Here is a 22,867-nt window from a genome sequence, read left to right as displayed (position 1 = left end):
AGGTTTTCATTCTGTGTTTTTTGGCCGACTTGAGTGTCAGAAGAGAATAGACAAACATGCAGTTAATCAACAAACTGAGATCATTAGCCACCTGCTGGGCACAGCTTTGGCAGTATTTCCTCTGGAAGAAGCTTTGTCAATACAGATCTTCAATGTAAATAATACACACAGTCACAGAAGGAAATGAAATGAAAGAAAGTTCAATGCAAAAACGCAGTGTTGCTCGGACAAGGAAGCTGGCAGTGGCACATTTTCTTGTTTTACCATACAGGCCAAAGAGCTTGCACACATGGCTTGGAAAGGAAACCAGGTGCAGCTCACTTTCACTGCTCTAGTTTTGATCCAAACAATAGAGGAATAGAGGCTGTTCTATTTTGACAATGTGGGCACTTGTATGCGTGTGTTATTTAAGTTACCAATCTTGGGCCCCGCACACATACACATACACATGCATGCACTCACACGCCAGAGAGAGAGAGAGAGAGAGAGAGAGAGAGAGAGAGAGAGAGAGAGAGAGAGAGAGAGAGAGAGAGAGAAAAGGCCCCATTAGAGAAGACAAATGTTGTGGTTTAAGTTGAGTGTATTGTCACTATTTGAGCTCTCACAAATAGTTTCAAGCGCAGTCAGAACCCATCCGTTATTTATATCAATGGTTTGTTATTCACTATGAGAGGCGGTTAATTGGGCAAAAAAAAACAACTGAACAATGTGTGTTAATGTCACAGAAAATAAATAGTATGCCTCAGCTATTTTTTTAGATGAAAATAGTTACACCAAGTTATAGGTTTGTGTATTTATTTGTGTCAAAGCGGGAATGAGCGAGCGAGCACATTCGGGCCATGAAAAAGAGACTATTTAACGTGACATATGTTGTATGATGAACCTCTGTGCGCTTTGATGTACAAGCAATAACCGTTATCTGTCTGAGACTGAGTATTTTCAGTTCCCTAAATACAAACCCAGCTTCTTTTTTTTTTCCTGGTGTAGTCAATGGACTGTTACAGTCAGGGAGCATTGAACCATCAGCAGACTCCACTTTCCTTTAATTCAGTTTCCCTGAGAATTACTAATTTTAAAGAGTAAAAGTTACATCAGATTTCTATTTATTCTCTCATTAGAGCGAATATTGAGAGAATGGGGGACTTTTTTCTATAATTAAATTATGACTACATGTCAGACATGTATGATTGATTCGATTATAGGTGAATCACATTCAGTTCAGGGACACTAGATGTGTGAATATAAATCGTCAATGCCTCACAGTGAATATGTATATTTTCTTTATCTCCTTCTTTTACCCAGGTGACATTTACAAAGAGAAAGTTTGGCCTGATGAAGAAGGCGTATGAGCTGAGCGTGCTGTGTGACTGTGAGATCGCCCTGATCATCTTCAATAGCACCAACAAGCTGTTCCAGTATGCCAGCACAGACATGGACAAGGTCCTGCTTAAATACACCGAGTACAACGAGCCCCATGAGAGCAGGACCAACTCCGACATTGTGGAGGTAAGAAGATGCGCTCACACATGCACAGGAGCACATGCACACTCATGCAAACACACAGAAACGCACAAGCAGACAGATGGTTACAGCATTTGTGACTCATTTAGCAACCCTTACTTCCCTCTTTTGTTCTTCACACCTAACATAGTGTAAAAAATAATTGCTCCCATAGTTTGTCGGTTTTCCACAAGGGTCCAGTCCCAATATAAATTTAAAAAAAGCTATTTTAACACCTACATTATATTGTTATTTTCAAGAGAATATGTTTATTTAAATTGCCTCCTTGTATTGTGTGTACTTTGTAACAAAAACGTGTTAGCCTATCATTGATCTGGACCTTTCAGACAGTCCCCTGTGGTGTGCAATCACCAGCCCCTGCCCTTGGTGTCTTGTCACCAGTGATGTGCCTCTTAGACGAGGATGTTGATCTGACTTGCTTTGGACACATGCCGCTTGTATGGCTCAAGGCGATGTTAAACAGCGCTGTCAGGCCAGCCAGTAGGCAGGAAGATAAAGCAGGAAATGACGCTGGCACCCTCCAGGATTCTTAAGCTCCCAACGTGAACCTGTCATGCAACATTAACACTGTAGCTCGGCAGGCCACACACACACACTTGCATGCATTCATGCAGGGGTTATCCCCTTCTCTTGTGCAGCACACACATTTACACTCACACCATGTTTGCTGATTAAACTGTCCCACAAAGAATAAATAGTATTGTTCAACAATATGAAAATATCACATAATTCACATAATCCATGCTTGCTACATGAATTCTTTAAATAGGAGTTTGTTTTTACAGTAGGCTTTATTTATATGGTGATAAATAACAAATACCGATAATATATCCAACATGTAGGCCTACAATTCTGTCAGTTTAGAGGTCATAGTAAACCTCAACTGTGTCCTGATGTGTTTACTTGTTTTTATTGTGTATGCATGCTCAGTTAGTAATGAAATAGGCACCTGATGGTAACACAATGTTAATTTGTTAGGGTGTCGTGGTCACAATTCATGCACGACAGTCTACCATTCTAAAAAATAAATACCGAAAGAAAAGTGTGTACCCAGTGAGACAAAATGAACGTATACTCTGAGCACACTATGGAGCTGGCTGTCCAGTCTAACACAGGATCAAACAGCATGGGACATGTTTTTATCTTCATTCATATGGGTGTTGCTGTGCTTGTCGCCCGCCCACGGGTGGACAGGCCCACCGGCAACAGTCCTGCTATTCCAGATGGCACTCTGCACCTGACTATAAACCTTTTGAATTCACACATTCATATCAGATGTCTTTTGCTTTGGAGAAGATTTTGTCTTACATTATTCCCATTCTATATATAATTACATATTCCTTCTTAGCGTATTTGGAGGTTAAAAAACAGCATAAATGTGTTGCTTTTGTTCCATCGCCGTGTACATTTGGTGCAGTCAAATATGTAGTGTGTTAATGTAACCCATACATCAAGGGATACAGCACTCAACATACGACTAACCTTAATGACGAAAACAAAGAGAATGGACTTGGTGCATTATCATGGACAGTACTTAGAACACAAATAAATCCACGAGAGACAGCATAACAGCTTATTCTTTTTTGCAATGCAGGATGTGCTCTTATTCCCTTCCTGTCATTCATATTATTGAGCCTTTTTTGAATTGTTAATGTGGATGAGGCTACATCTTTGTAAGCTTAGATTCCTTTATAAACTATGAAATCAGTTTTATCTTAGTTATAATATGATGTGTGTTATTCTAAAACATTAAATAATCAGTAACGCTGTCTACATCTACGCTGTGTAATCAAAGCTTTGCATCTTATTAGCAATACATATGTATTGCCACAGTTTGTGCAAAATGAATCGTATCCTAGTATATCAGAAGGGATACAAAATGATTCTCTGTGCATTATATCATTTACATTAACCTATCTAGTATCCACTCTGCCTGAAAGGACTGATGTCTTTTATGCAGCAAGCCCTTCAGCCACTGTATAGTCAGTGCATTACCCTGCCCCAGCTGAACCCATGAAGAGAGTTGTCACATGTTTCAGCAAGTGCCTGTGACGAGAGCTCCCCGCTTTGACGCTCTCTTTAACAGTGTCTCCATTAGAGAGCAGAGGATGGCTAACGTGTAAACAGCCGTGTCAGGGGAAGACGCTAAAGAGCCTAGTGGGGGCGAGTGCCGTGGAGCACTACCTACACTGTGATCCCTGGAGGACTCTGAGCAACTCACAGCGGCAGAAATCGATCTGAAGAGGCCTTCATCCTCAGCTGCGGCGTGCTAACGGGATTGGCCACGGGGCTGACACTAGCACGTTTAGCATGGGTGGGAGGAGGATGTGCGCAGAGGGAGGGTGAGCGAGGGGAACGGTGGGTTGGATCTATCCCGCCGAGCCTTATGTGCCGCTGCTAGGCTACGTCACAGGTGCATAATGGTGGGTGGGCTTTTGAGTTTGGGGGGGGGGGGAGACAGGAGCAAAGCGGACTTCCTGTTGAGATGGCAGGATGATGAGGAGGAGGTCAAGAACATGAGGGGGGGGCTGGATTTAGAGGTGCATATGAAATCTAGGTCCCCCCCATAGAGGAAAAAAACTCAATGACATGATATGTAGCATATTTAATTTCAAAATTTGTAGGAAGCTCTTGTCTTTAGAAGTATACAAACTGCATGCATCTCTCTCCCTCTGTTGCTGCTGTGCCTGAAGGTGTAGTGGGAGGAGAGGCAGAGGTAGGGGAGCGGAGCTCAGAGTGTGGGCGGATGGCATAGAGGCCTGCTACATTAGCAATAAAGCTCTATGTAATTAGCATGTCTTTGGTTGATAATTAGTGTTGTTCAGAGAGTGGCACTGAGAGCGGTGCACAGCCTCTCTAGCTACAGCATGTTTACAAGAGGCCGGAGGGCTTTTTTCTATCCCTCCCTCGCTCACTCTTTTTCTTCTCTTTCATTGAACATACATAATCTCTAAGATGTTTCTTTGTATTAGGCTGAATCTATGGATGGGTCAATGGGTGTATGTAAGACACCGAAATAGGAGGTTGAAAAGAGAGAGAGAGAGAGAGAGGAGTGGTAAAGAAGGTCTTGATGACTCACTTGAAAACAGTCTCAGCTGGGAATGACACTTCCACAAATATCTGTGAAAGCAAAAGACCAAGAAACTAAAGCTAACCCTCTTTGAAGCACAAGTGGTAAAACAAAAGAAGCATTGCTAATCCAAATGGCTACAAGTATTATCACATTTACAATTTATGACCCCTAGAAACCGATAATAATTACATAAAACAGTGGAAATCTGAAACAAACTGAGGACATGTTTTTTTTTAATGCGTAATTTCATTGCAAGCCACACATGTCATGCAGGATACAGTGGTATCTAAACTCGCAGAGTCTCCCCCTCAGAGACTATAATAAAACATGCACTACACGCTGTTATCAGCTGTTACATAAACAAGTGGGGAGGTCCTCTTAATTAATGCTAATTGTTCAAAGAGAGATGCAAGCTCATCAAGGCTCTCGTAGCTTGATGAAAGCAAACACAGAGGCGGATCCTCCCGTCATTGGATGTCCGAGCAGGGTCCAAATGTGTCATCTTGGCCGGTCTACAGTACACTCTGAGTCTGGCTCCAGATAAAACAGTCAAACACGCAGATAGATTTCCCATACTCGTTGTCTGCCCGGCTGGTTTCCTGGACATGAGAATGGCATTAGAGGAGAAATGGGAAGCCGTGTTGGGAAATGACAAGAGAAAAGATCCATCCCTTTCTTTTTCCTCTCTTTTTTTATAATCTCTTATTGGTGATTTATTATGCCGGTACGGGGGTGGTTTATTGCGTTAGCAAATGAAAGAGTCCTTTCTTTCCCCTCCCGATGATTGCAGATCAAGCCCAAACCTAAGCAGCGCTGGCTGGCTCTTGCTGTGATTGAACGGCCCCAAATCCAACTACACACTTGGGCTGTGCCAAATCCCTGTTCCACAATGTGTTTGTTTAACCCTCTGTTGAAACAAAGAACACAGGTTTGCGAAACAACTAAAGCGTTAGTGAGGGAACTATGCCCCCTGAATGCCTGGATATACCTGAGGGCTCAAATGCTTTCATATTTGCGTGTATTTGCATGTACAATATGAGATATTGTGCTTATATGCACACGCACAAAGTTGAATTGGCCTGTGTACGCGTGTGCTCGCAATGACTGCACTGCATGGGTGTATGCATGTGTACATACACGGTGACAATTGGCTCGAACCCTGCAGAGCTGTTGGCATTGTGATGACCTCAGCCAGCACAGCACACTCTGATGCCATTGGCTCAAGTATCACATGGAATGGCACATGCCTCTTGGTGCTGAGCTGACCTGCCTACCTGCCAGAGGAAAGGCCGTTGGCCAATCCCATTTCCAGCAGATTAACCTAATCTGAAAATTCAGCTCACCCTGTAATCTTAAACAGCAGCAGCAGGGACCTGCCTCGCCACCTATGCTCAACTAATTTCTCTCCCTTCTTTTCTCCTGCTCTCTCCCCCTGTCCTCACTTAGGAGGAACTATTAAATGAGAGGGGGAAGGGGAGGGACAGAGGGATGGATGAGTGCGAGAAGAGAAGGAGGGAGGGAAAGAGGGATGGAGGGAGGAAGGCTGGTAATTATTTCCAAAGGTCATTCTGTTAATGACTACCCGCTTGGCTAATGAGATTCAGCAAAGCTCCCTCACCATGTTTCACCCTGCGTATGTTTCACCCGTGTGCCGAGATGTGTGAGAAGCACAGGTGTGATTTCAGCCCAGTGACAGTCCACTGGAGGGAGGGAGGGAGGGAGGAAGAGGAAAGGAGGAGGGGGTGGGGTGTTGGCGTGGAAATGAAGAAACATAAAGAGAATGTAAATCAAGCAGGTATGTCTGGAAGATGGCAAAAAGAAGACGAGTAATGTAGCATATCCGCACCAGTTCACTGCATGCCTTGCACAATGTTTCAATTAGCAATACAACATGATTTTCCACACACTTTAAACACTACAGAGACTAATTTGACGGATTTCACTGTCATTTACCTAAAAAAAATCCTGTCTTTATTTCAGATCTTTTTCTCTGCTTTCTCATAATATTCTCGCAAATCAACAGGACATGTGATCTCTCTGAAGTGCCAGTGTGCTCATGTTCTCATGCCTCGCTCTTGTGAAAATATTTTCCAGCATGTGTGCTATTCTATGTGCTTATTTGGTTTCTAAACAGCATGGAGAACATTAGCCCTAAGGAGTTTTCCGTGTTGATCAGCCCACTGAATGACTTCTTCTCATGGCTCTCAAACACTGTATAATTACTCTGGCTCGAATGCTTTCACTAATTTACCCTGTACGACTTTGACATGTGTCAGCATCCAAGAGAAATAAGGGAGTTATATCATATCTCCTGTCTTACAGTTGTCCACAGTAATTTTGTGTGGAGTCATTTTGAGGATTTAAGCATAGGGTACATGTGGTGTGACAAGGGGTGGAGGTAAGGGGCGGGGTTGTCTCCGAGATCACAGTGCCTCAGTGTTTACTAGTCACGGAGAGATCGGCAACATGGCTTGTTTTTCCTGGTGCGCTGAGGATTAAGGTCTGAAGCTTCTTTGACTAAGTAAATTAACCTTATGACATTGGAAAGCTAACAGTATCACAGTTTGTTAAAACAAAGACCCTGATGACAGTTTGTGTACAACCCACCGCACAGCTTCAAAAAAAAAATGCTTAGTTAGTATATGCCAGGGTTGAGAATCACAGGTTGAAGAAAGTGCGAGAGAAATTCTTGAACTATTAATAACTTCTCACACACCTCTACCGTCAGATCATACTTTATATTTACAGTGTTAATAATCTTGGTAAAGTTGGCTCTGGAAGTCTTTCCCAGAGTTACAAACAAGTTCTAAGGTTGGTGGAAAAAAATAAACAAGCTACCACATATTTTAAATATATGTGAAACACTTTTCGTTTTTTCAAAGTGTGGTGAATATCACAAACAGAGGCATGCCTTTGACCTCCTCCTCCTTACCCATTTAAACCCGTCTATGTCCTCTTTGGTTTGGACGTGACGCTTTCAGATGGACAATTGTTCATTCTAATGCATAGGAAAGGGTGGTGAGACAAAAAATAAAAAGTAAAAAAAAAAAGAATCCATGTTTAGACTCTATTTCCTTCACACTTAAAACCTAGTTCGTTAGATGGTCAAAATAAAGCGCCACCCCGAACAACCACAACCATCACTCTCTTATTTGATGTACTCTTTTTAAATGCCTCAAAAAGTGGTACTGGTCTAAAAATAGTGTGTGGTGAGGCTAAAAATAGTTGCCTAGCTGGCGGTCCTCACTGGGAGAGGGTAGAAGAATAGGCATGGAATCACTCTCTCTCTCTTTCACTCCCCCCTCGTTGTGTTTGAAAAAGGGTGGGTGGGGGTTGTTTTTGAAACAGAGGAGTGAGTAAGCGAAGTGTCTGAGTATTCATTCAGCCTCCGTCTCTCTTTCTGAGGACCGACCATGAAGAGTTGCCCTCGGCGACCACATGCATAAGGCCATTGATCTGAGACCCTGCTGTGCCTATAAACATTTAATCCCTCGGATAAAGAAGTCTATTATTCAATTCACTTGTTTTTCTACCCCCACAGTTTACCAAACAGAGGCTTCCTGTTTGGTTGTTTTTAAAAAACTTTATTTATTACAGAGAAAATACTTGGAAAGTTACATTATCTGTGTCAATAGAATAAAGTGCATTTTAATCAGCCGGTCTGCCTGTCATACCAGTAACAAAACCCTGAGAGGGAGTCAACCTCACACAACCAAGTCAGTCTCCTCACGCAGCTGAACATTGCCTGTCATACGTTTTAGGCTGGCACACTACAACACATCTGTCCGCGGCGCCAGCCTCAGACATAAAGCGAGCAAGTTTACCGAGTTCCTATTTTATAGACTATATGCCTCTTCCACTTCTTAAGAGTGGCTAAAAGCAAAGATGACAGATAATGCACATGATCTACAGGCTCAGCATTTTATTCCACATCAGACGCCCGCTGCACAGAAAAGCAGAACCTCAGACGAGAAACTAAGTAGCGCTTGGATCTCTGTCAGAGGTGTTTTTTAAGTTCAATATGCTGAAGCGGAAGTCTGAGGTACGCACACAACAACAAAAAGAGGTTTTAAAAATAGACTGTTTGAAATGTGCCAATATGTGGTCCCTGTGGTGTGGAGCGGTGAAAAAGGCAGGCCACTTCTGAGGCCACGCTGCCAAAAGGCAAGGCTTTTCCATTACACAGCCCAAAACAATTCACGCCAGCCATTAAGATGAAATGATGCCTTGTTCTTTGAAACTATTTGTGGAAAATTTGGAATAATGAAGATCTATTTTTATAGATGGCATTCCCTGCCCTGCCTAAAGCTCCCCCCCTGGCCTCAGCCCCTCCCCTGCCATGATTACTGCTTTGGACAGGGTGTGGAAACTCATGGTCACAGTATAGAGGTCAACCGACTGGTCATTGTTACTCAAGGCCTCCCTCAGGCTCGCTTTTCCTGCTGTGGCACTACACGATAAGAGACAGGGAGACAAAAGACGATAAGTGACGATCGGTGGGGGGGGACAAAGAAGGAATAGAGGGTCGCTTGAGTTTTACCCAAACAGAGCTGGAATCATTCAGCTGAAGCTGTTAAACTATAACTATCTAAGGGTGATTTAAAGTATGTAATTGAAAGCTTTATTGACAATGTCACAGTCACATAGTGACGTGTGAATAACTGAAATAAAATGTTACAGTATATTAAGCAAGTATGAGAGTGTTTTCCAGATTAGCCTTAGCGAATTGATTTTCACGTTGAATCAGAAATACATATAGACACATTCCCATTTCTCTCATTTGAATGGAGACAAATTATGCAACTGGAGCGTAGACGGGATGGAAGACGGGTAGTTTGAGGGTGCAGAGATAAGTGCCCTCTTTATCCAGTTTCACTGAGCTGGCATTGTGTCTCATAATGTCTATCTGGGTAATTATACAGTGTAGTGACTAGTGTGAATGACCACTTTGTTCCCAGGGCCGGGATGCTGCTGTAGCAAACAGTTTTGGATTCTGACATGTGCTTAGTGTTTGTCTATTCCATATGGGAAACACTGCACCATCTGGTATTGTGCTATCTACTGGCTAGCTAAGAACTGTCTGTCTGTAAGTGGGCTCTTAATGGTGATCTTAGCACATGCACCATCGCAATGCCACAGTTTGGAGAAATGTGAAGGAACCTTGTTGCCCACAGTACCCTTTCTGTCTTACTCACTTACTCTTAACACTCCTCTTAAATGTGTGCTCTACTTCTCACTCCCTTTTTTATGGTTAGTCAACCTAGTAATCCCTAGACAGCTAGTCATTACATACACAGTTAGCCAGCGTTATTACTGAACACACGACCACTTTGCCAAGGTTGATGGATCCCAGGCGCCAGCCTTTGATTCCTGATTATAGTGTAGCAGGGCACCAGGAGTAAGGGGCTTCAAAGCCACCAAGTCACTGATGCATAGTTTTTCAAACGTCGCCTCAACCAGTGAATAGGGATGCACAGATGATGACTGAAAAAAAAAGCAGGCAGAGACATGCTGTGATTTGGGGGTCTACAAAATCAACCGTCCCCCCCAACCCAAATGGTCGCTCACACACATACACACGCACACACACACACCGTGTAGCCATCATCCATGGGCATGCCCCTCGACATGGTCCTGGCATGTTCAAACCACGCTTCATGAAGCTGTGGCCTTCTTGCCTTTGGTCTGCCATCTGCTTCCAATAAGCTAAGCCAGCCTGATCCCTCTGATGTTCCCTCCACTATGAAAAGCAGAGAGAAAGAAAGAGTGAGCAAGAGAGACAGAGAGAGTGAGGGCGAGAGACAAAAACGAGAGCAAGTGAGAATGAGCCAGACAGACAGAAAAAGAAATAGAAATATAGAGAATGAGAGCACATCTCAAACATGCTATTACCCGATCTGTGCCGTCAGAAAGGCCACCCTGAGTGCGCTTATTGTGCGGTGGTGCTGGGGGCTCCTAATCCACTGCAGGTCCACTTCATGACCACCTCCATCTTGTTATTTGTGATGGGAAGGGACAACGTTTATCCCCACTGCCTCGCCCTTACTGACGCTGAGCCACTTTGCTCTTTACCAATGTGCTCTGGCAAAATTGACTTTGGTCCCTGGTTTTCCAAACTTTGCCCCCATATTTTCCCCCTAAAACAGTCATGATCTAAATCGTGGGTTTGTAGGTTAGTGTGAAGACCAGTCAAAGGACACGTACTGTAGATTTATGTGTGGTTACGCCTACCGTAACCCATTCAGACATTGATACATTGTGTGGTTTTTAAAAGCCTATTTAAATATTGTTGCCCTAAACTTTAGATGACATTTTCTTGAAAATTATTTGGGAGCCCTTTTAATTTGCATTAATTAGTAATAATACAATAAGTAATTCAACTCAACCTACACCAATGCTCACATATTCTGAAAGCAGGTCTGTATGAATTGCCAAATGTCATGTGTTCAAGGAGTGTCTCTGATAGTCAGAGTGACTCAATCTGTTCTCAACCGTTTTTAACATTGTGACAAACAGAGGCTGAGACCCTGCTAGGCAAAGCTGTTTATTCCCTGTACAATTTTACACTTTAACAGCACATCAAATATGATTATCCATAAGTGGCACAGTTAATAGTGCTTTCTTATTGTGCTCATCTGTCAGTAACTTGTTTTCCATCGCCTGCTGAAATATACTGCAAACCATAAATTGCTGCATTTATGGGGGAAAAATCTTTGTGCTCTGGTAGTATACTATCTTCTTTTATAAGTCTTGGTTTTGCTTACAATAGTATGTGTATTCTGAAGACCATACAGTGCTGGCAAAGATATAAAAGGCCTATTATAACTGGCTGTTTTTGTAGAGGTTTTTTTTCTCTGAAGCTGTCAGCCATTGGGTTGAAGACATTGAGAAACATTCACTGGCCTGGCTGTCGCCAATAGCCATAAACACAATATTGAATGTGTCGTACCCTTTAGCCACTGCCAAGATAACTGCAGAGGGGAATGGTCAGGAATGAAGCTCTTTCCAAACACAACCCAGCAACTAGCCCAAGTCTATCAGAAATAAAGATGTACCCATCAAGCCAGCAATATTTTGACTCGGCTTCTGCTGAGACGTGGTAGTACTGCAGAAAATGAGGGGAAGAGGACAGAGGTAGGGAGACAGAGACAGACTGCGAAACAGACTGAGACGGAAAGATGGGGGCAGAAAGATGGATAGAGGGATAGAGAGGGTGAGCAGGGTGGCAGAATGCCGAGCAGACGGATCCTGGTATGGCAGGAGCTGTGGGCAGGCGTCAGCTGTCCCTCGTAGACCCCCTGGGGCCACCCTGAATTCACACCCAAATACCCTCCACAGTTTTTCTCAAGAGCTACATGAAGTTATTACCCACACCCTAAACTATGAAAGGAGTATAAAGCTGGACTTTTTCCTGCAATTAAAACATCAGAGTACTCAAATCTTTGACAGATGTACTAACACCAAGCAATATACAATATGATTCAGTTCCCTTGTAGCTCAAACCTGCCTCTGATTATTTCAATCCAGCCCTGGCGGCCTTGCTCACTGTAGTCCTCCAGCCCATCTTAGCCCTGCCCAGTCTAGGCCAGCCTAGCTGAGGGGGCAGAGCTGAAGGGTACCGATGAGACGGGTGTCTAAATATGTAGGACGCCGTGTCTATGCTGTGCCTGCTTCACACAGGCCCTGTGACAAGTCGAGCCATGAGGGAGCATCATGAAGAAGGAGTTTAATTAGGAGCAAGCCTCCAAAGGGGCCACAGAGAAAGACACCAGAGCCAAGCAAGCATACACAGCTTCGTCGCTCCTTTCTGTAATACTTTTCTCCTTCCTCTTATTTTCTCACGTTTGCTGTTCTCACTCTCTTGTAGCATGACCGGTGACTGTTCACATTGTAGTAGTTAGTAGCTGTGTAGCTTTTTTCTCTCTCTTACCCCCCTTTCTCCATCAGCCTCTCTCTTTTGAACTAGTTTCTCAGTTCATTGCATTTCCACATTTTTCTGTTGTGTTAAACTGTACAGGAAATTTAGTTTGATTCGTCTTATTTTTAGTTCAAAATGAACTGACTGACCAAAGAATATATTCATTAATTAACAGTGAAAAATGTTACTTTTGTAATCGGAAGCAATACAATTGCCATAAACTTGAACAATGCTCCATAGAAATGCTCTGGCTTTTATGCCAGCAGTGATTTTGGAAGAATAAAACAATGATCATTTCTTTATGAAACAGAAAATCCCAGTTACTTGTGAAATTGAATAATTTGAATATGAGAATGATCATTTGGGGGAATATTTTCTGCATAGAATCCTTAGTACAAGTGAACTGCACAAAAGTGTTTTTGCTTAATCCTCATCTTATTAGCATATCCCCCAAAGACTCTATTTTCATGCTAGCTCTTCATACCCATACTAACTTTTTTCAATATAGTTGTAGCAGCTCCTTTTCCAATGATCATTATTCTCTCCGTCATTTTGAATTGTACGTCTTTGATGTGTCTTATATAGTGATGATGTCACTGAATGAGAGACTCAGAGCCTTGTTTGGAGCAGCAGTCGATGACTGTGGCGCAGAGCCATGAAACACAACAAATTCAGGGCACAGATTAAGCAATGGGCTATTAGAGAAGGATATATAGGATGACGAGAGTAGGGCGGTGAGGGGGAAAGGGCAAGAGTGAGAGGCCCTTCTTTGGCTATATGTGCACTCCAACGGATCTGATTGGCTGTTGGGTTATGTGTCAGCCTTTGGCAACAGGTGTGATGTCTTTAAGCAGGTGGGCATAACTGGGATGAGTGGCATACCGTCCTTGTACCGCACCCTCAATGTGCTGAGCCCCGATGGAAAGCTAAGCCGGGGCCACATGCTTCAAAGTCATATAACACTCATGCCCTGCACCCAATCAACACCCAACGCAACCACTGCCCAACCCCCTGTGAGACCAGCGCTCAGTTGCCCCATATGGGTGTCACCTTTACCCCCGCCCCCCCCCCCCCCCCCCCCCCCCCCCCCCCCCAGCAATGCCCCACTGCTATTCTTCCAAGAAGTGGAAATGAATCTCTCATGCAATCAGTGCTAGCGGCGGTAGGTGGTGGAAATCTGTGCAAGTAGGAAGAAAAGTTGTTTTTCCTTCCATGCATCCTCATGTGAACAGAAAAAGGCCACTGGTTCAGCTCTTGTCAGTTCGATATGATGCATCGCCGAGGCCACAATGAAACTACACCAAAGAAATAGCAAAAGTTTTACATCTCACGCCTTTGCCAAAAAAGACAGCATGCTAAACCTTTGCAACCCCTTTGTTCTTTTGACTCATCCACCTCTGATGGAGCAAGAGTGCCTGATTCACTGTGGGTCTGTTAGAAGTCAGATATCCTGCACCGCCTTGGTTGATTTGTTTGGTGTGATTTCCTGAAGACTGTCAAAAGATGTGAGAGACGCTTTCAAATTCAGAATTCCAGATTTCCACTCTGGGGGCCAAGTGAGAATTCAGAGAGAGAAGAGGAGAGCCAGCAAATGTTGACACGCTTACAGTAGCTGCCTCGCCACGAGACGCCTCAGGAATCAAACAGTTATCGCACACACACAAAAGAAGCCCTCTAAGTTCACTAAAACCACACTCAAAACAGGCCTTTGTTGTGCTGACATGAGAGATGACTGGATTGTTATTTGTTTTCTAAGCAGGCAGATCGCTCCCTGTCACTTCGGCTGCTGGTTGTGATGGAGAAGCTAGCACTCGTATCTCTTCCGTGAGTGAGTACTGACGGAGACAAACAAATGAGAGGAAGAAGTTCACTGAGATTAACTTATCTTAGCATCTATCTTCCTCCTTGCTCCTGCTCAGTCTCTCTGTCTTTTTTTCTTGACGCTAACACCCACTCTCACACACCCACACATGCACACACATACACAGACTCATTCCCCTCTTTCCCCTCCCACACACAGACACACACACACTCACACCAGCAGACACATACACACACTACAACATATACAGAGAGAGAGAGAGACACACATACTTGATCAGCATCAAATACAGGGTGTGCTAAAGTAAATTTAATTACGTCTGTCTGATATGGAGCTTCAGATGAAAGTAGGAGAGCGCAGTGTGAAGCGACGACTGCACAGACAGGAGCAGGCCCGTGATATTCCTCCTGTAGACTAATCTCCCTTTATTAAAGCCAGGAGGAGAGAGGGAAGCGGGGGGAGGAGGAGAGTGAAAGCGGGCTGGAGAGGAGAGGAGGTGTGTGTGTGTGTGTGGGGGGGCCTTTGATGAGATCTCTAACTGTCAGCTACTGTACTTTTCTTCTCTTGGGCTCTGTCTTTGTCTCTTCTTACGAGGCGAATGAACACAGCACCTATCGGTACATGCCTACTTGCTCAAACAAACATACCCTCGTGCTATCACACACGGTAATGTCCTCTGAAACTTATCCCTGTTGTTATGGTTGTCAACAATATCTAAAAAAGGACCGAGGCAGCGCTCTCCCTCTTACGCTCTCTTTGTCTGCATCGCTCTTCCCCTCAGAGGGAGTGGTGAGCGAGTGGAGTGTGCGCTTTTCTGCCTGTCTGCTGTTTTCTGGCCAGTCTAATGGGGGCAGGTGGCCATCAGGTGGCCAAAACAGAAACTGCCACTTTTAATAGCACATAATACCACAGTTATGAACTCAAGTCCTTCAACTGCATTTTAATTCTATTTCATGAAACACTGATGATTATGGTTATAAAATGTATTTTACTTTTACGACTTTTCCTTTTCCTGTGTAATTACGAGGTTTCAAGGTCCATGATATGTCATTGGGTGAAGAGCTTGATCACTTGTTATGTTTCGCTATTGGATGCGATTAAATCCTTTGTGCCATGTTTTACTGCATGTTTTCTTGTTCACAAAGCAGTCAGTGTATCCTTGTGTCTCCCCCATGTTGATGGATGTTTGGCGGAGCCTGCCAAAATGATTACTTTCTTTTGCGGAACAATTTCTCAGTAACAGACACAATTTTCTCAGAGAGAAAAAGTGCTTTGGAAACGTATTAATTTGAAATATATCAATATATTAGTTATAGTTTTGTAATTGGTCTTTTGTCAGGATGGATTGTAAAGGGTACCTCTTCACATGTCATCACCATGTGTCCCTCCCAAGCTGTTCACTTGGGTCATGTTCCCGATCCCAAAGCCCTTCAACTATTTTGTGCAACTGCTGTGTTTGCAGACATTGAGAAAGAAGGGCCTAAACGGCTGTGACAGCCCAGACCCCGACGCAGACGACTCGGTCGGCCACAGTCCCGAGTCCGAGGACAAGTACAGGAAAATAAATGAGGACATTGATCTGATGATCAGCAGACAGAGACTGTGTGTAAGTACCTCTTAAACCCCGAACCTTCCTCTCACCTTTCTTTCCTCTCTTTCCCTTTTTTTTCCCCCTTATGCTTTCTGTCGCTTCGTCCTCGTCTCCTCGTTTTTGTCATCTGTTCCTACCACCCATCTCTCCGTCCCTTCATTTGTGTCTCCCTCCGTCCGTCTCTGTGGTTGTGGGACCTGGCAGGCATTAAGCAAGAAGGAGAACAAAGGCGGCGAAAGCCCGGAGCTCGAGTCTGCTCTCATCCTCTCCCCACGCACTGAGGAGAAATACAAACAGATTAACGAGGAGTTTGATCACATGATTCAAACTCATAAGATACCTGTAAGTACTGGGTTGACGCTACGCCGCATCCTCAGCAGGCTAACAAAATGCTGACTTGCCAGTAACTCTTGAGCTAACCCAGCTAACCACCATTGTTTGCCACTAGACTAAATACACAAAGTGAGAGTGAGACAAGAGTGAATTGATATTGTATACTTACAGTAAAAAGAATTACAGTTCCTTTGATTTTGCTTGATTACAGTTGAGAAACGGTCCTCTAATTTGACACAACTGTAACCATAACTAGCAGGCACTTTTGCTATATAATTGCAGACTTTCTCTCATGACAAATTTTAACCTTACTGGGTTCCCTCCTTGAACCCGTTACCCATAATGCCTTGCCTGGCTCTCAGGGGAGGTGTGGTCTGCATGCGCTTTTCCTGCACCAAAACACAGCGCTCAGTCACCCGTAACAACAAGGACAGGCATTGTGGCAATGAAACAGCAGCAGACATTCAGAAACTCTTAGCGTATCTCCGTACCTCACAAAACTTAATTATCTCTACTCCTTGCTGGAATAATTGAAGGCAAAGTCCTCAGTAGCCTAACAACATCTCTGTTAGACGTCAAAACATGTGAGCTGCTGAATTTGTATTATATTGTCTTCATTTTACAAAGAATCTAATCTATAGCCAGAAGCCAGAAACCACAAAATATAGGCTGCTCTCTATGTAAACTGAGCCTGCCCTTCGTTCAGAAAGCACCATACTGGAATGATTAGTGCTGTAGCCTTACAGAGAAAGAGATAATTCCATGGTAGATCATTCAGAGAAGAACAGTAGTGTCTAAGCCACGTGGAGCAGGGGGAGATGTGGTTAGAAGCAAGGCAGGGGTTGGTGAGCTGGGATGGCGTGGCGGTGTAGGGTGGGTTTGGGATCAGAGCTGGGTGGGGATGGGGGTGGAACAGCAGGGTGGTGGCATTGGGGGGCGGGGGGGGGGCTCTGCAGACAACAAGTGGCAGTTCAACGTGTGGTCAGGGTGGCTGCCAAGCACTGGGCCTCTGGATTGCAGGGGACTGTGGGGAGAGGCGAGGAGGAAGATGAGTTAAAAACAGGAAGGATGGCACCAGTTAAAGGACAGCTTACAGACGGGGCCCTTACACCCAGCGAAGGGATGTGTGTTCACGCAAATGTGCACACATTGAGACAGCTCCCTCACTCTTAGAAAACACCGCATAGGGAAATCTTGAGGTATAAAAAGTCCAACAAGGAATTCGAGATGGAAGAAATTACTGAAAGTCTTTAAAAAAAATATAACATAACCAGAGGCAGCCCCTCACTTAAAATAAAAGGAAGCTTCCACAGCTTTTGGCTAGCCCACCACTATGTGAAGTTGCAGTAAAAGAGAAACGTTTAGAGACCCGCAATGAAATAATATTTGGCCTGCAAAAAGAACAAGACAAAGCAGCGCTAAGGCACATATTCCACTTCCAAGTAAGCCAGGCTGATGATCCCCCTGATGCGCTCCCTCCATGGCTCTGAGACACATGGCAGTAATTTAGGGTCCTATTTTCTACTTCCTAAAGCTAACATGCAGGATGAACCACTTCCAGGGCACTCCCTGGGTTAAGCCCTTCTGCCAAGTGACACAATAAACATGACAAACTAGACGCCCGGGGCCGACAGGCTACCTCTTCTCATGTTCCTGATGAGACTGCTGACTGATCTGAATCTACCCCTTAATAACACTTTGCATTAGCTCCATGTGACAGGCAAATAAATTATACCTAATTGCATTCAGTTCTCCAGTCTTGAAGCTACCATTGCAAGAAATATTGCAGACTTTTTTAGTGAGGTAAAGACAGACTGAATTATCTTTAGCCCTTTTAGAACAATGGGATGCCATTGGCTGTCCTCCCAGTAAATTATTCTTATTTCTCTAATATCAAAAACCAGGAATGTATTTCAGGGGAAATAAATGTCCACAAAATAATATTTCCAGGTCGGGTCGTTGGCCTTCACGATGACAAACGTCACAACGTATCAGCGACAAAATCTTAGGCCTTGGACAGAAAGATACAGTAACCAATTCTGGTTCAAGTTTGAGCGACAACGTATTTCAAACCCATCATCTTGGCGGCAATTTGAGCAACTCTGGGAGGAGTTTTCTAGATGCTTACCCTTTAATTTCAGTGCTCCCCTCCACCATCCATACTGCCTCGTATTTTTAGTCTTTGTCTTGGAAGCTGTTCTCCGTACCGTTCATCTACGCATTGCTGTTCATTGTTAGTTGTCCTTTGGAACTTGGCTGTTTTTTCTTTTGTTTGACTGTTTTTATTGCAGATAGTCAAACATTTTTGAATTCCTTTGAGTTCCTGGAGTGTTTCTGAATTGTCACGTCTGTTTCTCTCATCCTGTGTCCATTCCTCTGCTCGAAGGCCTTGTTTTAGTTTCTTCACCCACTGCAATAATTACTCTCTTTAGTCTAATCAACCTTGTTCCTGTGTCTCTCTTTCTTTCTTTCTCTCTCTCAGCAGGCCGTGCCCCAGTCGAACTATGACATGTCTGTGTCCCTTCCCGTCAGCAACCAGAACAATCTCATTTACAGCCATCCCGGTGGTTCCCTAGGCAACCACAACCTGTTGCCATTGGCGCACCACGGCCTACAGAGAAACAGCATGTCTCCCGGAGTCACACACAGACCCCCCAGTGCAGGTAACAAAAGAAGAGCCTCACATGCACTCCATACACCCATGTACACGCTGTTATCCAATCTCTCTCCCTTCTCAACTGTGTGTGTACCCTTCTGTGATGCTAATAGACACACGCTTCGAATGCGTGATTCCTTTTATGACAGCTTCCTGTAATATTCCTAAATCTAAAAGCAGTGAATTCATTAAAATCTATATTCACATATTGCTCGCTCAGTATTTTTTTTTGCATATTAAATCCCAGCCCACAGTCTCGTTGATTTAGGGTGAGGTTCCACACATGGGATGTCTATGTACAGGCTTTGAGTGGTGACATAAGCAAATCAGGCCTGTTGGTTTGTTATTGTTGTCCAAAGTCCTTTTTCTGTCCCTCTGGTCTGAACGCTGCTGCCCACACCCTCACCCTGTCATTACAACTGGATGCTAGAAGCGCTAGCACAAACTAAATATGAGTTTTGGCGCTCGCAGCATCCACACCAAACCGCACATGTTCTGGACCCTCCCACTCTTCCACCTCGCATGGCTTAAAAATAATAATGTGTCATTTTTCTTGGACGGCAGCTCGATGTATCCACTCGCAGTGTCCAGTTGCTCAGAGTGTTACCATTTGAGTGGGAAGCAGTATTACTTCTAGTATCAGTGCACATATGATGTACTGACACGTAAAAACACACACACACACACAAGGTGGATTGTGATTAGATTGAGTTCTCTGAAAGGCCACCGAGGTAAGAGACAGGAGGCATCGTGGATGTTAGGTGGGCGTCTATCCTCTAATGGTTTTCTCTCTTTTGCTCTCCTCTCTCTTTCATCTTTCAGGTGGCCTCATGGGTGCTGACCTCACCACTGGCGCAGGCTCCAGTGCTGGTAAGAATGGCCTCCTCTTCTCGCACACAGTTGTCTGCTAACACACATACACCCACACACATTGACACACACACACACATACATGGCACCCACTCACCCACTCTGCGCCATAAAATGCATGACTAATAGTAACCCAAACCCGAGTGGAGATTTGTCCATGATGTGTTGATGTTAGTGGTCGTGGAGTTCATCTGGGAATGTTTGCCCAGTGCTGGGGCTGTGACACATCCGGCCTGTGTTCAGCTATAAAACGGTAGAACAAGTGTGGGGAAACAGAAATAAAGTCATACTAAATACAGAAGCGGCAAATTGACTGATGGGCAGCCAGAAAAGGTGCAGGACCTTTGAATGTACTCTTGAATTGTCTCTGTTTCTCTATAAGATGAGCCATCTCTTTATTTCTACCACATCTTGGATTTGGATGATAATTCAAAATGTCAACACCGCGAGCTCCCATTTGGAGCTCACACAAACCCATTACACAGTAACCGCTATCATATGTCTGCAACCAAATTAATTCAATGTTTGGAGTGGCTCACCATGCCATAATGATCCTGTGGAGAGTGGAGCAACCCATGTTTGAGGAACATATGTAAGGAATCTTATGTATTAGCTTCTGTGTGTCGATGGATTTGTCCCTGAGGACATGTCAGGCACGAGTTTATGCCAAAGAGACTCCCTTTTAAAGGGTTAAATTTTACAGCCTTGACGTACAGTGCAGAGTGTAAAAATGGAGAGTGGGGGGGTCAGAGGGGTACAGCTGGGCAGCCTTGTCTGGCCCCTAGGGCTCCATCACAAAGGGTCAATGCCTGGCTTCTCTGTCTGGTCACTCATCACACACACACACACACACACACACACAGACAACAGGGCCATTTGTTGTGGCGTGTGTTCCGGCGACGGCGTGCTGCAGAGCATGCTTCAAATGTAGCCTTTGTGTCACCGCGGCGAATGAACAGAGGCGCTCTGTGAGAGCTGTGCGTCGCTCAGCAGCAGCGAAAAACACGACGTGGAGAGAGAGTCATGTGGGAGCTAAAAGATTCCATTCAAAGCTCTCTTAAATCTCATCCAGGGGGGGCAGAAAAAGAGTGTGTGTGTGGGGGGGGGGAAACCCCAGTGATGAATATCCACTGATGGTGGAAGCATGTGTGCAAAGGAGAAACAGTGGGGGAACACAGATGGAAGTGTTCTGTGAACTTGGTCAGCCGTTTTAATGATGTTCCTCTAAGTGACTCAGTGTGAGGTGGCCCAGCCGCTGTGGCACCACAAAGGCCGTTTTAATGTTCCTCTTCTCCTCGCAGTAAGTTTTGATAAGCTGATAGTACAAGTAGTTGTCTGGCCTGTGTATGAGTGTCTTAAGTGGCCTGGCCCAAGTGACATAGGAGGTGCCTTGCGTGTGTGTGTGTCTGTGGACATGTGGATGAGTGTGTGGTTCAGACATGCGCATAAACATAACACCTCTTTTGTGCCTCAGATGTAATAGTCTGTAAAGAGAGAAAATCACAGATTGTTAGATGGAATTAGCATTGCCTTGGGTCCTCCTGTAGTTTGGAGGGAAGTTTTCCTTAATCACGTAAGTATCTGCCATGTCCTCAATCTGTAAAATTACAATTCCACTGCTGATAATATACATTTGACCAAACTCATCTCAGTAAATTGTCTTTTATATATTTTGTCATTTCACAAAAGATTCCTTTATTTATTTTCCTTTTCCAGGCTAACAATGATGCAGGTAACAGTGGAAATAATAGATTTGACAGCATTTACAGTGACAATTCAGTCGGCTCATGTAGCTACAGTATGTATAGCTAATGGTTTCCACCTTCGTGAGAGTAGTCCGTTTGAACAGCCTTCACAAGTCATGACACAAACTGACATTTTCAAATATGTCATAGCCTTAGTTAGTATAGTTATCAAATGACTTTCAAATTTTCTGTATGCCATTCATAATAATTACAAAGTTGCAATAAATTACAAAATCCTTCACTATTTTGAATTTTTAAGGAAACAACGGAAAGTCCATTTTTATTGTTAGTTGCCAGCAACACTGTTGTGATTACTTTAAACTACTTGAACTACTTGAGTGTATTGTGTACTTCACTTCTCATGTAGAAAATACAAACTTAAGAGTTACTGTTCATGGCAGGTCATGCAAATATTTCATGAAGATACACTATGTTTCAATCATATCTGGAGATAATCCTTAAATTTAATTGACACACAGACTTTTTATTTATCCGGTACAAATATGCCGCGTGAAAGCCAGACATGGGGTGAAGTCTAAATCACACGAGGTCAGCCAGGTAATTCATGTCCAGCGCAAATAGGGCATGTTACTAAAAGGCTGAGTCATCATGTCACTTCAATGGAAATATTATGGGAAGTGTGCACGTGCATTCGCTCATTTATATACCGTATGTGTTCAATCTGTCAACTCCTTTGCTGGCTAGGAGAGAGCGCGAGCTGAAGAAGGAGACAGAACGTGAAGGAAGGAGAGAAAGAGAGCTGATGAAGGGAGCTCCGGACTAAGGCCCCAGCTTGTAAAAATCTCCCACCTCCATTTGTGCAATTATGTAGCTGTCATCTATGCTCCAATCAGCACTCTGCTCACCGAAGCACTGAGAGGAATTAACGAGAAACTCTAGTCACCTCTCACCTTCATCACACACCAATTACTCCTGCAAATGAGTTGCATACAAGCTACATCTTGAAGACATCTCTGGTCAAAATCACACAGAAATACAAGCTACAGAGCAGACATACAAGAACTGACAACAAGTCGGGTTCAGTAGATCATACAACGTTTGTCTCGATCTTGGCAGCACCTCATACCAACTGTACAAGTTGTAAGCATGAGTGTGACACCTTAGTTCAGTTGGAGAATTCAGGGTTGAATGCACATTTAGCCAAACCGCAACGGAAGAGTGTGTGTGTTTGGGGAATAGAACGGAGTGCGCCTGTTAGACCACAACAGGACATCAGAAATTTGTTCAGTAACAGTAAAATGTATGAGTTTAACCACACACCTCTCCTTTCTGTGTGTGTGTGTGTGTGTGTGTGTGTGTGTGTGTGTGTGTGTGTGT

General features: G+C 44.0%; 1 protein-coding gene across 6 annotated transcripts in view; it reads left to right on the top strand.

Annotated features, from left to right (window-relative positions):
- The window catches only part of mef2cb (myocyte enhancer factor 2cb), a 69,504-nt gene that overhangs the window by 39,146 nt on the left and 7,491 nt on the right, over positions 1 to 22,867 (top strand). For 2 of the 6 annotated variants that reach the window (XM_031849220.1, XM_031849219.1), the window contains 4 exons: positions 1,303 to 1,506; positions 15,797 to 15,940; positions 18,741 to 18,921; positions 19,737 to 19,784. In XM_031849220.1, the coding sequence (XP_031705080.1) occupies positions 1,303 to 1,506; positions 15,797 to 15,940; positions 18,741 to 18,921; positions 19,737 to 19,784 (577 nt within the window). Of the gene's footprint in view, positions 1 to 1,302; positions 1,507 to 15,796; positions 15,941 to 16,129; positions 16,268 to 18,740; positions 18,922 to 19,736; positions 19,785 to 22,867 lie in introns of all 6 variants that reach the window. The other 4 variants (XM_031849224.1, XM_031849223.1, XM_031849222.1 and 1 more) reach the window with 4 other exon arrangements.

This window comes from Anarrhichthys ocellatus, unplaced genomic scaffold, assembly GCF_004355925.1.
Source record: "Anarrhichthys ocellatus isolate YVR2014 unplaced genomic scaffold, GSC_Weel_1.0 scaffold9, whole genome shotgun sequence".
In the NCBI taxonomy this organism is placed as follows: domain Eukaryota; kingdom Metazoa; phylum Chordata; class Actinopteri; order Perciformes; family Anarhichadidae; genus Anarrhichthys; species Anarrhichthys ocellatus.
This window is presented reverse-complemented; position numbering and strand designations above follow the sequence as displayed.